At 50.8% G+C, this 19,309-nt stretch overlaps 1 protein-coding gene across 2 annotated transcripts in view; it reads right to left on the reverse strand.

Annotated features, from left to right (window-relative positions):
- Window positions 1-19,234, reverse strand: part of DNAH9 (dynein axonemal heavy chain 9) — a 214,267-nt gene extending 195,033 nt beyond the window's left edge. For both annotated transcript variants that reach the window (XM_075770400.1, XM_075770399.1), the window contains exons 1-11: window positions 18,824-19,234; window positions 14,762-14,958; window positions 13,993-14,151; window positions 13,096-13,226; window positions 10,532-10,743; window positions 10,095-10,328; window positions 7,984-8,151; window positions 5,642-5,758; window positions 3,969-4,119; window positions 2,836-2,950; window positions 355-423 (exon numbers count right to left, since the gene is read on the reverse strand). In XM_075770400.1, the coding sequence (XP_075626515.1) occupies window positions 355-423; window positions 2,836-2,950; window positions 3,969-4,119; window positions 5,642-5,758; window positions 7,984-8,151; window positions 10,095-10,328; window positions 10,532-10,743; window positions 13,096-13,226; window positions 13,993-14,151; window positions 14,762-14,958; window positions 18,824-19,147 (1,877 nt within the window). In that variant the 5' untranslated portion in view covers window positions 19,148-19,234. The remainder of the gene's footprint in view (window positions 1-354; window positions 424-2,835; window positions 2,951-3,968; window positions 4,120-5,641; window positions 5,759-7,983; window positions 8,152-10,094; window positions 10,329-10,531; window positions 10,744-13,095; window positions 13,227-13,992; window positions 14,152-14,761; window positions 14,959-18,823) is intronic.
- Window positions 19,235-19,309: the final 75 nt, after the last annotated feature.

A 19,309-nucleotide genomic window follows, 5' to 3' on the forward strand; every position in this document is an offset into this window, starting at 1 on the left:
ATGGGGAATATACACATTACAGCCACTAAATACAGCCTGTGAACGGGCACGAGTGGATTGAGACTTCTAATCAGCCCAGGTTTTCCAGCACAGCAGCTTCTACGTCCAGCAGAAGCTTGTTTCAACATTTCTGCTAGGCTGCACGGCTCCCATTTGTTCCATGCAAGCTCCCATTTCAAGACGTCTCAGAAAGGCTGTGGTATATAGCAACAGGATTCTTCCTCCTCTCTCATCAGGAAGCTCCCTCTGACTTAGAAAGGGACGTTCCCAAGCCCTGGGCTGGCAAACATGCTGGAAGGTGGCTTAGAGAATGTTTTTTCATGCAGTTACAGCCTTGCCTGAGCCACCACGTACCTGTCGAGCAGCTGGATCATATCTTCATACTTCTCTACCACCCTTCTTCCTTCAGCAGAGTCCAGGCAGCTGGCAGCAGAACAGACAAGCTTGGCTTTACGTTCGGCTCTGTGAGGCTGCAGTCTGTATTTACCCCTCTCCAAGATCACCCACCAGTTTGCAGGCAGCCTCTAACTGACTGCCGCATCCCTGAAAATCATTTCCTTGCACAAAGGGAAAACCCAAACCCCAGCGCGCTCTTTCCTGGGTGTTTGCACGGCAACCTGCAAAACAGGACCCACATGCTGGGGGAAGAAGGGCTCAGTGCTGCTGGAGGACGTTTCACACTCCATATCTGCACAGCGCATGGCAACCCCCATTTGCCAGCCAGCCCTTCCTAAGACGGAAGAGGCTCAGAACGAAGCAGCACGTGGCTCCTGCTAGATGCAGCTCATTGCGGTGCCAAATTTGTGCCCCTCAAACCACAGGGGTAGGAAAGAGCAAAGGCATCCCAGAGCACAGAAGGCAGGGCCCTGGCTGTGCCGCTCGAGCTGTACCACCGCCTCCAAACCCAGGGAGCAGCCGGCCAGAGTTAGTCTTACAAGGCCATCTTTTCCCCACTGTTTCATTTACAATATTTCCCGCTGTATTTAGCGTTGGTGCAGCCTCACCTTGAACACTGTGTGCTGTTCTGGGCCCCACAGTTTAGGGATATGAAGGCCCTTGAATGTGTCCAGAGGAGGACAACAAAGGTGGTGACAGGGCTGGAAGGCATGTCCTGTGAGGAGCGGCTGAGGCCTTTGGGTTTGTCTAGTTTGGAGAGAAGGAGGCTGAGGGGCAATCTCATCACGCTCTGCAGCTCCCTGAGGAGGGGACGTGGAGAGGGAGGTGCTGAGCTTTTCTCCCTGAGATCCAGGGACAGGACACCTGGGAATGGTTCAAAGCTGCACCAGGGGAGGTTCAGACTGGACATGAGGAAGCGTTTCTTCACAGAGAGGGTGGCCAAACTCTGGAACGGGCTTCCTGGAGAGGTGGTCAATGCCCCAAGCCTGTCAGTGTTTAAAAGGCATTTGGACAATGCCCGTAATAACATGCTTTAGCTTGGTCGGCCCTGAATTGGTCAGGTAGTTGGACTGGATGGTCGTTGTAGGTCCCTTCCAACTGAAATAGTCCAGTCTAGTCTAATATCCAAGATTTCCTGAAAAAAGGTTGTTGATTTTGGAAGGCATTTTGACAAAACCTGAATTAACCTGAAACCTCGCAAAGGAAGGGCCTGAGCTGTCACCACTGGGCACGTGCTGATCAAACCCTCTAGAAGTAAACAAGTCCCCTAAGCAAACCCCAGCAAAACCAGCTTCATTTTTCCTTCCTAATCATTTTTTCCTTCCAAGTTGCACGTAGGAAACAGCATCACGTTACCCCTGCTGCAATGCATGTTATTAACTGCTCTAAACCAAAGGAAGAAAATCAATGCAAAGTGCAGATCTGGGTCCTTCTTCATGGTTTACAAAATTTGCCATTCAGATTCAGACCAGACACGGGAACTTGGGCTCTGTGCTGGGAATGGTCCAAGAGCCTGTTTCGTTGCACTGATGTCTTTACTGCTGCAGAGTAACAGTGCACTTAAAGACTTAATTAATGGTAATACACCATGAGAGAAGGCTACAAATACTGCAGAGTGATGGAGATGGCTTATTTTGGCCAAGCACATAAAAAAAGTGGATCCATTTACTCATAATCCTGCCCAGCACAAGTAGAGCTATTCCTGTGGGCTCCAAGGTGAAGTGCAGTCCCTGCAGCACCTTCAATTGTCCTAAGTCCAGCCCTGCTTTGCTTACAGGCCATTTAAATGCTGTCTCACATGGTGCCATGAGATGCGGCAGCTGTGAGCATGGGGCCACACTTCTCCAAGACCACCCACAATAACAAGCATTCGGGTGATAAGTATTCCAGCACTAGCTTCTTTCCTTGATCTTGGGAGAATCCTACCTTGTTTAAGCAAGTTGTCTTCTGCCAGTGCCCAGCCAAGTCCTCATCTGTTCACCAACCTGGAAACTCAACTCCATCAACCCATCCTAGATGAGTCCAGTCCAGCACCTCTCTGTCTTTCACAGCTCGGAAGATGCCAGAACCAGGGCTTGCGGCCGAGGCCTGGGCTGCTCCCAAGGAGGTCCTGGACAATGTGCTGACTGGGATTGCAGTGGGAAAAGTTCCGATACCTCTTTCAACTGCATCTAGGACTATGTCTGAAAGCTGAACAGCCCATCTACTATCCCACTGCACCTCTTAACCACTTCAAAACAAATCCAATTAATGAGTTTCTTCAAAAAAATGATCACAGGGAAGCTGAAAAGCACCAGTGCAATCACTTTACACCTCTTTGACTAAGAATTATTTGAGCTATAACCATTGGATAATGTTCAACAGGGAAAGAAAATTGGATTGATTAGAGAAAAGATATCAAGATGGTCATAAAGCAACTTAGCTGGAACAGACACGCACAGATGTGTGATGTGCCTTAAGTGACCAAATGGCACCTGGATTCGTGCTCGCAGCTCCCGAGCCCAGACCAGCGCTCCAGCTACTGGTGGCATGTTCTTGTGCACAGCGGGGGATCCTGGGGAGGGCACATCGAAACAGCATTTGACTGAACACTGCACTGGTAACCCCAAAGATACACCAAAACTAGCTCATCTGGACAAAACCGCTCTGATTTCCCAGCTTCCTTCCTCAAATCCAAGCATCTGACATAGGTCAGTGACTAGGGCAAGTCTCCTAGTGCCTCTGGACCTTGAATAAGGACCTGAGATCAAAGAAGCCGCCTGGTGTACGCTAGAAACAGAGCTGATACAGAGGCATCCTTTGCCAGGGGTGCATTCCCTGCTCCCCGCAAACACTGCTGTGGGGATTTCTGACCAGGAGCTTGTTCTGACCATCTTATCTAACACCCACAGTGTTACCTAACAGCCAAATTCACAGCAAATGATGGACTCGTCCTCCATGAGTCTCTCCATTCCCTTTGTTAACCTGCACTGATTCCAGCAGTGCTGTCTCTTCTGGACTTGCCCAGTTCCAGTACAGTCTTTCTGAGGCAAATATAAATGGGTTGCTGTTCAAAAAGACACACTCTAACACTCATAATCTGATAGGAGTCTACCGATTCCCTCCTGTGCAAGGTTCATGGGAAATAATAAACATGGAAAAGGCTGATTCAACCCTTGATTACGAAGTCCCACTTGCATACTTTGCATTACAAGGGAAACACAATAAATTCATATTGGGGAGCACATGAGCAGGTTTGCAAGTCCCATAGGGTGTTCGAGGCAGCGCACAAGTGTGGAGAGAAACCCCTTGGCACAACCCTGCTGGGGGAAAAGCTCAGCATGTGTCTTCATTCCCAGTCACATACCATGTGCACGCATTTAAAAAAGGATATTTCCCTCCCCAACAAATTATTTGCTTTAATACTAAGAAAAGAGCTTTCTTAGGCATTTCCACTAGAAGCTATAGAGGTTGAAAATGTTTGCAATTTGGGAAATGTTGGTTTCCTTAGAAAAAACAAATTGTTTTCCCCCAAAAATTAATCTAAATCCAATTTCCTGTAAAATCAATTTTACTCAGCACATGCCACCCACCGAGCCGCAGCTCTGCCTGGATGTGCCTGGAGTAGATCAGCCTAGCGTGGTCCAAGGCACTGTTGAACATGCGGATGAGGACAGAGTATTTGTCAGCAGCATCTGCAGCAATTAGTGGTCGCTCCAAAAGGCTCCCGAACATGCTCAGCAACTGTGGAGGTGAAGAAGCAGGGAAAGAAATGGGAAAAAAAGGGAAAGAAAGGGGAAAAAAATCTCAACTCCAACTTCTGCAGAGAGTCTGGGATCTTCCTCACTGGGATCTTCCTTACTAGCACAGATGTCTGCACCGATGGGCACTTTGGAAAAGGGAAATTTCTTTTCTTTACCCTGCTTTTCCAAGTAGTCCCTCCCTTTGTTACAGAGATTCTCAGACTTTCTCTGTGGGTGAACCACATTCCAACTGCCATTTTTCAAATGCTTCAAAATTTGGTATTTTTTCAAAAACCTTAGAAAGATAAATACTATCACTTTCTACAGTCTTTTCTACAAATACTTAGACCGAAAATTTTCAGAAAATACCATTTACTTTTTCTACAAGATAGATTAATTGGTAAACAAAACAGCCTTGTTTCTAGAAAACCTCAGTTTCCAAAATGGAAATATATTCACATATTAACAATATTAACAAATTTATATTAACAATAATCACCTGGTTTTTAACAGCGGTTCTCACCAGAAAATCCTAGAAAAAGCCTAATTTCCTCCAACTCACAGACAGAGACGCAAGTAAAACTCCTGGCATCCGAAAGCCTGATTTGAATAATTTCTTTGACCACTCTTTCTAAAACTGAGCTAAGGTCTATTCTCTTTGTGTCTGAATGGGAAGAGCAGAAATACTCCCAAAGCTTTCAGCAAACACACTGCTGCCAGCTCCATGGCTTGACACTTTGCGAGGGACCCACAAGCCTGAGCATCACTGACCAACACCAACCCAAAAGCTACAAAGCTACCCAAAAGTCTGTCCTGGTTTCAGCTGGGATGGAGTTAATTTTCTTCCTAGCAGCAGGTATAGTGCTGTGTCTTGGATTTAGAATGAGTATAATGTTGATAACACACTGGTTTGGGTGTTGCTGGGCAATGTTTACACCAAGCCAAGGACTTTTCAGCTTCTCATCCTGCCCCACCATGGGTGCACAAGTTGGGAGGGGGCACAGCCAGGACAACTGACCCCAATGACCAAAAAGATATTCCATACCAGATGATATCATGCTCAGCATATACAGCTGGGGGAAGCTGGCTGAGGGCTGGGACTGCAACTCAGGAACTAGCTGGGCATCGGTGGTCTGCGGGTGGTGAGCAACTGTGCTGTGCATCACTTGTTTTGTATATTCTATTATTATTATCATTATTACTATTATTATTATTATTATCCTCCTTTTCTGTCCTTTAAACTGTCTTTATTTCAACCCACAAATTTTACCTTTTTTCCCCCGATTCTCAGCCCCATCCCACTGTGAGGGGTAGTGAGCAAACGGCTGCATGGTTGTTTCAGCTGCCAGCTGGGTTAAACCACAAAGTCTCATTGTCCCACTGTCCATTCCCATTGGCAAACACCAGCCCCATGTGCCTGTAGCTACAGCACTGCCTGGCCTCCTCTGTGTGATTCTCACCAAGGCAAACTGTAGGCGCCCCAATTTCCATTCTACAAAAGAGAAGGGACATGACAGACAAACCTTGAAGGCGTGCTCCAAGTCCGAGGCATCATCGAAAGCCTGGATGAAAACAGTGCCTAGTCTCCGGTCAATGTCTTCTACTTTCTGCTGGAAATCAAAGGCATCTTGCTCAAACTCCTGCGGGAAGGCAAAACAGCGAGCCGTGAGGTACCTGCAACCTCCTGATCCAGAGATCTTTCCTCTTCTTATTCACCATGAATTAAACCACTCCTCTGGCCAACCTTCAGCCACTGCAGCATGGCAAAGCCCCACGGAGCCTGAGGACATTTCTGTCCTGTCTCACGGCTGAGATCATGGCCCTCTGGGATGTATCCTTTGGTCCTGAGGGCTTTCCACAGTCCAACAACCACTAACTTCAGCCTAGAGGCAAGATGGACTATTTCCGCACCCTCTCCCCTCCACTTGGCCTGAAGACTACATCATCATCCAGAAAACCCACAGATGCACCTGCTGAGTTCCAAATCCAATCTACTTGCAAGCCAAAACAAGCCTGTGGTTTTGATCATGAGTTGGGGCAACAATAAAGGCAGTTTCAAAACACTGGCACTGGTTGCCTAGAGAGGTTGTAGAGTCTCTGCTCTGGACATATTCAACCCTGGTGATATTTAACCTGTCTGGTCACAGTCTTGCTCTAGCTGAGCCTGCTTTGAGCAGGGGAGGTGGACTAGGTGATCTCCACAGGTTCTTGCCAACTTCAACAGTTCTGTGTTTCTGTAATTTCCATCATCTTTTGGCATTATTTTTCTTGCTTCGCTTAAAATAAATCCTTTGGAGTTCAAGCATAAAATCTAGGTTTGTTTTCCTAGAGGTAAAAGACCCCAAATCAAAGACCGAACATGACAAACTGGGAGACTTCTGTCCTTGCTTGGACAAAGCCACTAAAAATTAGGCCATGTGTCTCTTTTCTGAAAGGACAAAGTATAAATGGACAGCTTTTGCCATTATCACCGCTGAGCTCCAGCAGAACCAGATGCCATGTTTTAGCTAAAAAAGAGGCTCTAGAAAGTAACAGAGGGTGCAAAACTCAAGCACTGAAAGAACAAGCATGACTCAGAGTCACACAAAAGGCCATGGGTCCCTGAAACCAAGCCAGCTCCTGCAGAGCCACTGTCACCACTCTTTCTGTGCCCTCCCTCCTGAAGGATGGGTGACATGGAGCAAGCAGCTTTCCAGCAAGATCCTCCCAGGCAGCACTGGGGATTGCCACCCACTGCAGAAATGCACCGGGAAGTAAGGTGCAAGGCACCCGTCACCACACCAGACAGGTCCCAACGCCTGAAGGACAGGACACCAGCTCGTGTCCCACTGCCAGCCCAGCCCTTTGTTCCAGCACAGCCCTTTCTGAAGGGCGCAAGGCAGGAGCCTGCTGGAGGGAGGACTTTGCCCCGGGATTACCTTCCACTCGAGGGTCTGCTATGAATGGGTGCCACATGAGCAGTGTGAGGCTGGAGCTCCTCTTCACGGAGCTTCCCTACGGCCGCTCCAGTTTTAGCACTCCCTCCTCCAGATGTGTTGACAGACCTAACCACGTCCTGCTCACCAGCCACAGCAAACTGACCCCACGGCAAACGGGACAAGCAGCAGAAGAAATCAAAGATCCTCTGAGATCAGACACAACCATGGGACACAGACCCCTTCAGAAATGCCGTTCCCACCGTTTCTTCATAGCTCACCCAGGCTATGCTGCTTGGCATCAAAGCCAAGAGCGGGGGTTTCTGAATGGACAGCCAGGAGGCCCATGGCACGCTTGCTTTGCCCAGCTTGTACAACATATGCTGGTGTGAGCATCTGTGATCCAGATGGCAACTGCGCCATGACCCAGAGAGCTGGGAATATTCCTTTAATTAAAGCACTACTGATAATAAAATACGGAGTCCTTGAATTCTGAGAGCACCAGATGCCATGCAGTCATCTAGACAAGAGCAAACACGTCCCCAGAGATTACCTGAGCTGGCCCTCATCAGAAAAGCTAGACAAGACAAGACAAGGGCAGGAAAGCAAAGAGACGTGGATGTTGGTACAGCTCATACACACCAGCAAGCACCACGTACAGGGAAACCTTGCATAAAAGGCATGGAAATCCCGGTTTCCCAGTTGCACTGGTCTAAGGTCCTGAACTAGCAAGATATGCTAGATATAGACCTGCAGGAACTCCCAAATCTCTGCAGGAAAGGCCAGCAGGTCCCTGTTCCCTACAGTGACAGATCAGATCATGGCAAAAGGAGGAAGGAGCTGGGAAGACGCCAGCAGGACTGCACATGAGCCAGGGCTCCAGCACAGAGGAAACAGCTGCTTTGGAAACGTGCACATTGTTGGTGTTCCCGCAAGCTGGTTCCACCTACCATGTTGGTCAGGTCAAGACAGTCGTAGGTTCGTTCTGCAAACACCTTGTATGCCTCCTGGAACTCCTCGTACATGTCCAGCACCTGCTGGTCCAGGGCCTTCCCTTTAATCCCGCTGAACTCGATCTTTTCCAGCTTCATCAGGTCCAAGGCAGTTGCCAGGAGATCCTTCAAAGTCAATGGAGGCACACGCACATTAAGATGTTGACAAAGGAAGTTGACAACAGTTGTCACAACACGGAGCTGTGCTTCCAGTCAAGGAGACAGCTGCTCGCAGGTCCCTGACAGCTAAACAACCACTGCTTCGTGAACCTTCTGCATTTCTGAGAGAGCACAGTGCAAGCAGCGAGCCAACCCAGCCAGGCAGCAGATTTTACAACAAACATGCAATGTAAAACAGTGAGATGAACCAGGGGAAAGAGACCTTTTTCCCACCAGGTGTTCATGGGCTACCCATGCACCAGCATAACTGCAGCTTTTATGAAATTTCAAAAACAAATGCATGAACACTATTTATTAAGAGCACATTCACTTTAACAAATACCTTGTAAGGAAAAAAAACCCCAGAAATAATAGCTGCCCCTTGTTTGTCTTACAAGGTTACTTGAAAAGAAGGGGAGGGGGAAATAGAGATGTGAAGAGGAGGAGGATTTCCTGATTAAGACGCTAATGTGTACAATGCCTTTAATTATTATTTTATAGCACACTTCTCACGCCCTCCCTCTGACTGCATACACTGCTGCCTTTTACTGCCCCAGGAGGTGCGGGACAGCCATGGAAGGAGGACAAAGGCACTGGCCAAGCAGCACAGTGCTCAGCCACCGCAGCAGTGCATGTGCAGCTCAAAACCTCCCTCCTGGCTTTTTTCTGCAGCCCATATCCATGGTATACAAGCAATGAGCAATCAGTGCCCAGAGCCTTTGCAGAGTGACAGTGCGTAATTACTGTCACTCTTCTTGTTCTCATAAGGACCTGCTGTTGCTCCTGTGTCTCCTTATATTCCTCTCTACACTGACCAGCATAATTTGGTTTACTGCGCATCGAACCCTACTGGAAACCATCATTATGAATAGTTTTAAAATAGACATCAGTGAGACAGTTTTCAACGTAGTTAATTAAATAATGCATAAAAATATACAGTGTGTTTAAACCAGTAAAACCTTCTGTCCCACTGCAGAGAACAAGAGGAGGAGAAAAACAACCCAGACCTTCCTTTGAATAGGCAAACAGCGGCAGCTGGTACACCACACGTCCAATCCTAAACGCCGGGAACGTGGTAATGATAAACAAAGAGATTCACTTTGGAAGTGTGTGAATAGCAGAGGAATGTGTGCAGTTAACTGCCTGAGAGAGAACAGGTCCATACAGTGTCTGTATAACAGGTCCATACCATGTCTGTATGCCTGTTGTCTCCAGACACAGCCACCTGACAAGGAGAGCACGGACCGCGCTCACACGCACGGGGCTGCCCCACACATTCAGACCTGCTCCATCCCATCCGGCTCGAGGAGCCCTTGGCCACGCTGGGAGCTGAGGGACGACACCAGATGTCCCACCTCATGGTCACAAACCTCGGCAAACTCCTGAGCCATGGCACCCCAGTTCGATAGGCCATTAGGATGTGAAGGGATGACCTGGTGAGGAATGTGTCCCCACTCCTCCCCAGGCCCGTGCGGCTCAGCCCAGCAGTGCCCAGCCTCGAGGGGAGCATGTGGCCTCTCCAAGTCAGGCAGGACCCCACTCTAGGGTGTCTCTGATGGCAACTAGAGGATTAGGAGATTGCATTGCTTTACTTACAGCCCTGCAAACCACTGCCCCCAGTAATCCCCATTCCCTTGCCCCAACGGGAGCAAGGAATCCAACAGGACTCTTGGGAACAGAAGACACACCTACCAACCTGACCAGAAGGACACAACTGCGTGGCTTGCACATGCACTGAGCAGGACATGGTGAAACAAGGTTCTAGCCTTGGTGCAACAGGAGACCTAACCGCGAAGGGCCCCATCCCTGACATCAGGTGAAGACACAGGAAGGGAAGATATCAGAAAATGAGTTCATGGCTACAGAGGTCTCCTGAAGGCCTGCAATGTTTTTCAAGACCAGAGTCTCACCTCCACCATCTCCAGTCTCTTCAGGAAGCTGTCCAGCCTCGCAAACACCATTGTGGCATGGAAGTCCCACTCCCTCACTTCTTGGACGTGTTCATAATACGTGTGAAGTTTTTCCCTTCTCTCCTCAAATGCCCCTTTGAACGCGTTCAGGGTGCTGAGCACCATTTGCACCTTGCCCAGGCTTTCTTCCATCTCCCCTTTCAGAAGGTCTTCTGGAAACAGGTAAACCAGGGCCTGGAACAGCAAAATCATATCCAAGAGGTCACTTCTACTGTCACTTCAAACAGTGACTTCTTGCGCTGAATATGTTTGAACCTGCCTGTCAAGTTAAACATGGCTTAAGGAATCGCTTTGCCAGGGAAAGATGGGGGAAAGGAGGAGAGGGGACTTGCATTTAAAAACTTCCCTTGGCAAACACAGGCATCATGGCCACACACCTGCTGAATGAGAAGGTTGCAGATTTCCTGGAGCAGCACTACTATCCGCACGGGCTTGTTGTAGTGTTTGGAGGTGACCCAGATCAAACACACCACGTGGAGCAGAGGGACCAGGAAAGGCTTCACCTCGCTGAACTCAACTGTCTCTATGTCCTCCAAATGGCGCTTGAGGGGCGTCAGGTGCAGGTGAATGTCCTGAGCTTCGGTCAAAGCTGTGTTGAGATGGGAGAAGTGGTAAGATCCACCACGCTGTGGTGCATTGGGTTACGAGCTGGATACTCACCTCACCAGAGGGAAAGGTGCCTGGAAAACAAACAGTCCTGACAAGCACAAAGCACACTCAACTACCTGCGCGCTGAAGATTGCTCACCCTTGAACACTGCTCACCTGTGGCAGTAACCAGAAGAGGAAATAAACTGATGCTATGGCAAGGGACAGGGAACTGGGACAGCTTTGTGCAGAGGCAGAGTGTACAGCTGCTAATCAAGTTGTGAAGAACGTGCACCAAAAATACAGCGCTGCCATCGCTATGAGCAGGCTACCGACTTTGCTACGTTGCATCACAGGCTATATAGCATCCCAGGGCTTGGCCTGAGCTCATTTTCGCTCAGGTTTGGCTACAGTAGCCCCTTGCTCATTGGGCAGATGACCATGGTCCCACTTGCCCTGGCTGTAACAGCAGACCCGTTGACAGCAAGGTAACTAATGTCTGACTAGTTGAAAGCTTTAGCTTAGCTTTGCACAGCTGTGTGGTTTTCCCCTGAAGAGTCATCCCAGAGTGCAAGCATTAATAAAACCAGGTCATCGTTGTGCAATTAAATCTGTGGACCAACAAGAAGAGAAGTGATGGAAGTGCTTGGATGCACATAAAAATAACCCCAAAACCCAAGACCAAGGAAGAAGAACCCCCCATCGCCTTCCCAGCAAAGGAGACAGACAACATCCACACCATTGCATCAGCAGGGGAGGCATCACACCAGGGAAAGGGGCAGAGACTCAAAAGCAGGTGCATACAAATCTGAACGGTATTGTAATGGAAATTAGCAATTATAGTCCAAATTATCCACTTAGGGTTTGTATTGCTGTAACTGGATTAAAACCAAATATTTGTTGTATTTGGATTAGACTCTTAAAGCATTAATTAGTCTGACAATGAACTCTTGGCTCCTTATATAAGGGGTGTTTCTCTAGCCCATATAAATTGCACAGTGTCGAGCGCCACACAGATCCTTAATAGATTAAATGTTTCCACGTGAGGGGTGAAGAACAGCGTTATCTGCTAGGAAGCCTGAATGGTTTTGTCTTGCCAGAGAGCAGCTTGATTGAAGATGGACATGGAGGGTTGGTCTTGTTGGTCTACAGGGGACAGAGCAGCAGGACTACACTATTTTTCACTATGGAGGGGAATTTGCAGTTTTTCCTTTGGCTGGACTGAACTTCCTAAACAAAGCTCACTGGAAAAAGATTATGCTTGATTCAAGAGAGCTGCATTTTTTAAGGTAGAATTTTGCTTCACCTACAGGCAAAAAAAAAAAAAATTCCTTCCTTCCTTGTAAGTCTTCTTATGAATAAAAAAGAAAAAAAACCCTAAAAAAATAAAAAGGTTTTGATTCCCTAAACTGGGAAATGCAATCCTTTCATTTTTCTGCTCAAATCTCATTCTTCTGCTCTTGTCTTACCGAATTGTGTCAGACTGGCAAAATAAGGGAGAGGAGAAGGCAGATCTGCTGACGCACACCACCACCTACAGGTCAACCACCCAGCAACAATCCCTTGCTGAAGAGGTGGCCAGGAGAGCTGCGGGCTGGCCAGACCCTGAGCCTTGGGAGGACATTACTGATGGGGATGTGGACAGTCATGCGGGATGGGAGGCCATGCTCCGTGTGCGTCACGCTCAGCCCCACGCTGCAGCCCCTACGGAGGCAACAACACCCCCCCCAGCACATCCCCATGATGCAGGATGCAGAGCTCTGCCTCTGCCCAGCTCTGCCTGGATTTGGGCACAGCCACAGGGACCCTGCTCTCCTCTCGTGCAACACAGGTGATAACACCTGCCTGCTTTCACCAGAGGTACCTCACGTCCCCATCCTGAAGTACAAACTGCCATTTCTTTAGCAAGGAGGTTCAGGCTGCAGTGGCCAAAGCCTGGGAAATAGCAGTCTGACAAAGTCCTGGGTAGTTGCAGTTGGCTACAAGATCTGTCCTCTTATCCTGAACCCCCGTTCCTGCAGGCTGACACCACAGGAGCTGGTGAAAGTTGGGGTGAGTCCTGCTGGATTAATGTGAATTCTTTATTACAGCAGAATGAATTCTCAAATCCACTCACCCTGAGTCTGGCTCAACAGACCAGTGATCAAGCTTGTCCCAGCCTGGAAACGAAACCATCAGATCAAGCACAAGCAGCTGAATTTCACTCCATGAACCAGAGAGATGGCCAGAAACGTGGCTGCAGGCTCTACGGTCACAGCAAACTCCAAATGATCAGTGCCATTACAGCCACATTGGGCTTGAAACCAGTAACACCAGGCTCTGAAGAAAGGCCAGAAGTCATCCTAGCATCTCACCTGTCTCAACATCCATGAGCATGGCTTTGAAGGCTGGGACGTAGCTGCTCTCGACTCTCTCCAGCACCTCCATCATGTTCCTGACCTTCCTCGTTCTCAGCTGATTGTAAATGCACTCAAGGTCATCACACCTACAGCAACCAAGACACATTACAAGCCCACGTTGGGGAGCATCAGCTGTGCACACACTCCATCCATTTTCCCTGGGCCTGATTCAGGATTTCCTCCAGCTACACGCAGACTGAGTCCCAACAGTGAAACGGGAGGAAGCTGCTGCAAGAGGCACGGACAAACCCTACGGACAGACAGATGGGGTTCATCATGACAGCAGCTCTGCTGCTGGTAGGACACTGCTGAAAGAAGCCATCAGGTGTTTCTGCAGGCGTTAGCAACAGCTCTCCAGCAGGCAGGGCTTTGCCCCGAGTCAGCCTGTACCAACATGGCACAAAGGTTTTCAAAGGGCAGGAGGAAATTCCACTCCCTGGCTCCTGAGCATCTAAACCCCCTCAGGGATCAAAAGACGAACAGCAGCCAGCTGAGCAGCACCACTTCCAGAAGGCCCTGCAGAAGGTGTCCATCAGCTCTTACTGCTGTGCCTGGTTCCTAGTGAACAGTGATGGAAAGAGCATTTCCAAAAAAATTCCCTTGAGCTGTAGCCCCTGGGCTGGGGTCAAGCTAAACCAAAGTCGGCTGCCCAGTGACCTCCCAGACATTTTGCAGATCATGATTGTTTTATGTGAGGGAGCAGTTTTCCTTAGCTCAAATTTTTACATGAATCTGAGGCAGCCTGCTCTTCTCAGCTTGTAGAAGCAACAGCTCTGTCTGCCACCAGCACTCTCCCTTCACCCAAAACCAGCAGCAGTGACCACCATGCCCTGGCCAGGCCACCTGGGGTACCTGTTCTTCCAGAACTCCAGTTCCACCTTTGGGTTGGGGTTGCTGCCTTGCAAGAGAGGCTCTGAGGACTCTTTCTTCAGCGCTTCCTGGATCTGGTAGCTCCAGTCTATGATGGCTGACTCAGTGGCATGTACAAGAGATCTATCTATCAGCTCCAGGCTGCAGAAAACAAACCACATGGTTAAAATCTCTGTATGGGACCATAAACATTTCAGAAACTTCCAGGAAGTTGTTGGTGTTTTTTTCTGTACCTTTGCATGATAAATCTGGTTTTGAAGGGGAACCATCCCCTTCATCCGCCCATCTGGTTTTGAGGCAGAACCATCCTGACCAAGCAGGCAGCATGACTCACTAAAAAGCGAGTCATTTAACTTTGAATCAGTGCATTTTGGGAGCGCGCTTTGGGAGATAGAAGCCAGAAAAAGACAGAATCCTGCCTTCCCATTCAGTGGTGTCAGGAAAACTGGAGTGGTTTTGCCCACAGGGTTTGTTTTTTCCCCAATGATCCAAGCAGTTCGTTGTTTCTCTGTGCACCCACAATACCTTTGTACTTTCTGAGTTTTTCCTGCCTGTACTGTCACACAGTCCCCAAAGACAGAGCTTGTAAACTAGAGAGCAGGTTGAGCAAAATACACCCATCTTGGCAGTCTGGATAAGCAGCAGATGACAAAGAGTAAGAATCACCATGACTGGGAGGAAGGGTCCCCAAAAGACACAGTACATGCATCAGCAGGAGAAAACCCTGTGGAGAGCAAGGGGTGGAACTCACAATTTCTCATTTTCCAGATCAATGTCCTCGATTCCCTCCAAGCCAGCTGGAAGAGGCAGCAAGGTCTTGCCCTTCACTTGGCCCACAACCATGAAAACAGTACTTTTTAGGTTGTGGACATGACGGATAATGTCTTGTGACACCACTCGTGGCCAGCCCTGATGGTTCTTCTGGTTTGTCAGGATGGGCACAATCACCTATAGCAGGAGTAAGGAAAGAGCAATGCAGAAAAAAGTGCTGCAGGAGACAGAAAGGCAACCAGGCTCTGAGGTCCTTGCTCAGCTGAGCCTGGAGACACATACTCACTGCTGTCCGAGCAGTTCCCTGCCTGTGTGAAACAAGGACAGGTGAGGATGAACGGGTCTCTCTACAAGCCCACTTTGTACACTAGTACACCCTCTCTCCTAAATCCAAGCAGCTGAGAAGAGTGGAACCCAGCAGACGATGTGAGCTCTCCCGAGCTCATCCTCGGGCTCTCCCAGCCTCTCAAGCCTGCAGTTGGAGACAGCTCCATGGGCTCTTGTCCCCTTGCCCTCACAGCCCCTCCTGGTGCTTGCTGCCCATCCCAGTGCCAGCAGGCAGGGGCAGGGGCCTCAGGCAGCCTTTCAAGACCAGCAGAACCCAGAGGCTGTGCCTTGATGGCACCACCCAGTGAGCACAAAGGGAAGGTCTTCTGGTACCTCCTGGGATCTACTGCTGGTGAGGATGTGGTGGGTTGACCCTGGCTGGGGGCCAGGTGCCCCCCAGAGCCGCTCTATCACTCCCCTCCTTCACTAGACAGGGGAGAAAAAGTACAACAAAAAGCTTATGGGTCGAGATAAGGACAGGGAGAGATCATTCTCTAATTATCGTCACGAGCAAAACAGACCGAACTTAAGAGAGGAAATTCATCTTATTTATTACTAGGCAAAACAGAATAGAGGAATGAGAAATAAAATCAAATCTTAAAACACCGCCCCCCACCCCTCCCATCTTCCCGGGCTCAACTTCACTCCCGGCTTCAACCTCCGCCCCCCTCAGCGGCACAGGGGGACAGGGATGGGGGTTACGGTCAGTTCATCATGCGGTGTTTGTGCTGCTTCTTCCTCCTCAGGGGGAGGACTCCTCTCATCATTCCCCTGCTCCAGCATGGAGTCTCTCCCACGGGAGACAGTCCTTCACCAACTTCTCCAACGTGAGTCTCTCCCACGGGCTACAGTCCTTCACGAACTGCTCCAGCGTGGGTCTCTCCCACGGGGTGCAGACCTTCAGGAGCAGACTGCTCCAGTGTGGGGTCCCCCACGGGGTCACAAGTCCTGCCAGCAAACCTGCTCTGGCGTGGGCTCCTCTCTCCACGGGGCCACAGGTCCTGCCAGGAGCTTGCTCCAGCGTGGGCTTCCCACGGGGCCACAGCCTCCTTCAGGTGCCTCCACCTGCTCCGGCGTGGGGTCCTCCACGGGCTGCAGGTGGAATCTCTACACCCCCTCATCCTCCCTCCATGGGCTGCAGGGGGACAGCCTGCTTCACCATGGTCTTCACCACGGGCTGCAGGGGGATCTCTGCTCTGATGCCTGGAGCACCTCCTGCCCTCCTTCTGCACTGACCTTGGTGTCTGCAGAGTTTCTTACATCTTCTCACTACTCTCCAGCTGCAAAAGCTCTAACTTTTTTTTTTCCTTCTTAAATATGTTATCACAGAGGCGCTGATTGGCTTGGCCTTGGCCAGGGGCAGGTCCATCTTGGAGCCGGCTGGCATTGGCTCTGTCAGACACAGGGGAAGCTTCTAGCAGCTTCTCACAGAAGCCACCCCCGTAGTCCCCCCGCTACCAAAACCTTGCCACGCAAACCCAACACAGAGGGTCACCTAGGTCACTGTCCCAACTGCACTACAGGTCTTGAGCACAGCCACTTTTTAGGTTATTTTCCAAAGCTGCAGCCCACTAAATATGATTTTTGTCATAATCAGTGAAGTTCCCAGGGTTTGTACCGACCCGACAGCGTGGGGTCTCAGCACTGGTCTGGGCTTGCCTGGACCTGAGCTGCTTTTGGCTTGTCTGAGCTGTGATAGCAACTCAGTGTCTGTCACCTACCACGGGCTGGCTCTGCTCTGGGACCAGCCGTTGGCAACAGCCTGACAAAGCCAGGTTGTTCCTGGTGACAAACAACAACCCTCCGTGTTACTAGGCACGGGGGAGGTTGCTGGGAGCAGCTTTAGCTGGGGCTGAGGAGAAGGGAGCAGGCTGTGATACGAAAAGGTATAAAAATACCTAGAAATGGACACAAAATCGAGAAGGAATGAGGCAGCCCACCACATGGTGCCATCCCAGGATGCTGATGGCTCTTTGTAACCATAACTGTCGACCTAAGAGAGGCATCAGCAACCTTTGTGCTCAGGGAGCTGCGGTAAGGGGGAGCACAGCCCCAGGGAACGCAGGCAGGGGCTGCCGAGCTTGCCTTCAACAGTTTTAACTGCATTATTAGCAAGATTTCTCTCTATTAGTTAAATCACACGGACTGCTAGTGCAAGTAACGTTGTAATCAGTCTAATGATAGCCGTTCATTTTCTTCTTGACTGTTAAAGTGCTAACTGGACCCAGGGTGACCCCCAGCTCCACAGAGGGGAGGTGTGTGCCCATCAGCCATAACAAGAGTTTGAGTGTGAGCAGTGGACAAGGTCGCCCCAGCTCTGACCTGCAGCTCTGTTTCTGCGAATAGAGACACGGCTTTGGTGTGTCCATTCCTGGCGTCCCACGTAACCCGCGCAGAGTTTGACACAAACTGTTGCTTTCACTGGACAAATTCTTCTAAGATTGCCCTAGAAACCCCTGATAAAAGACTCTCCACAAGGCGTGCTCGTGCAGCAGGCAGAGCAATGTGTGTCCCTCACCTCAGGAAATTCAAGACCCTCTTCACCTCCACACAGACCCAGCCTGTCCTCCCAACACAGCACTACCACTCTTTTCCTCAACGTTTGAGACGAAGTGGGACCGAACGCAGGCACAATCCGCTCCCTACGGAAATACTGCATCTGTCTGCACGGGCTGCGGGGAGACAGAAGCCTGCAAACAGGCAGGCGGGATGCACAATCCCAACTGCAGAAGGCAGCCAGAAAACAGGATCTAACAGGATCTGCTGAAGTGCTCCTACCCCAAAATCTCTCCAGATGGCGTTTACAATGCCCATCATATGCTACCTGCCATCATTTATAAACAAAGCCACGATGCAAACACCCCTGTTTGTACAGACTTACCAAGACCGTGGGCTCATCAAACACCTCAGAACAAAAGCTGCCCATGTCCATTACATGTTACCCACAAAACCAAGATAACCCAGTCTGGCAGCCTGCTCCTGGGAATCCAGTTTATCAGTCACCATTTCAATACACCAACAGCGTCATCTCAAATCAAGCAGATCCTCTACTTTCCTGTTACAGCCTCACTGACGAGACTTCTCCAGGTCAGGGGCCATCATAAATCAAGACAACGCTGCCTGGTTCAGGCTACTAACACAGGAGAGAGAGCACTTGAACCTCTTGAGGATCCTGTTGGGAAAACATCAACCCACTGAAGGTAACGGGTCACTGAACTACAGGAGGTTCCCTCTGAACATCAGAAAACACTTTTTCACTGTCAGGGTGACTGACCACTGGTACGGGTTGCCCAGGGAGGTTGTGGAGATACTTAAAAGCCGCCTGGACATGGTGCTGGGCCACTGCTCTGGTGGCCCTGCCTGAGCAGGTACCTTGAGGCGTCCCTTCCCACACCTACCCCTCTGTGATTCCACAGCGTGGATCAGTCCCACAAGGACACTGCTGTCAAACAGGCCCTGAGCTGGTGTGGATCGGGATTTCAGAGGTTTAAAGGAATTCTAAAGACCCCCGAGGGCCAGGAGGTGCTGTGAAGGGCAGGGCTAGGGGCACAAGCAGGTTGGCAGAGACAGGCGGGAGGCCGAGCAGATGGTTTGCAGGGGCGGATGGACGTGTTCCCCGCCGCCACGGGCGAGGGGCAGTGCCCGGTCCCGGCCCTCGGCCCAGGGTACCCGTCAGTGCCCAGGGCCTCCGCCTTCGGGGCTGCCCGGGCCTTACCTCCTCCACGAGGGCGGCGAAGTGCCCCAGGGCATCGGCTGGCAGGTCCCCGCAGAGCAGCTCTCCGGGACCGGCGCCGGGGGCCCGCAGGAAGAACAGCGCCTTGGGGCGGGCGGCGGCGGGCGGCGGCGGCGGCGGCCCCAGCACCAGCTCCCCGGCGGGGCCGCGCCAGGCCAGCAGCACCGGCCCCGCCGCGCCCCTCAGGAAGTCCCGCAGCGCCGGCCCCGCCGCCCCGCCGCCCGCCCAGCGCTCTGCCGGCACCCCCAGCCCCCGCGCCGCGCTCCGCACCAGCCGCCCGGCCCCGGGCTCCTCCGCCGCCTCCATCGGGCCGTGCCCGGCGGGTGTTTGCGGGGAGGAGCCGCCCGTTGCCCGGGGGACGCGGCCCGGGCAGCAGCGGGACGCCGAGGAGCCGCCCCCGGTCCCGGACAGGAAGCCGAGGGCAGGCCCCAGCGCCGGCCCCAGCTCGGGCTCCCCCGTCGGGTTTCC

Source organism: Balearica regulorum, chromosome 18 (genome assembly GCF_011004875.1).
Source record: "Balearica regulorum gibbericeps isolate bBalReg1 chromosome 18, bBalReg1.pri, whole genome shotgun sequence".
Classification (NCBI taxonomy): domain Eukaryota; kingdom Metazoa; phylum Chordata; class Aves; order Gruiformes; family Gruidae; genus Balearica; species Balearica regulorum.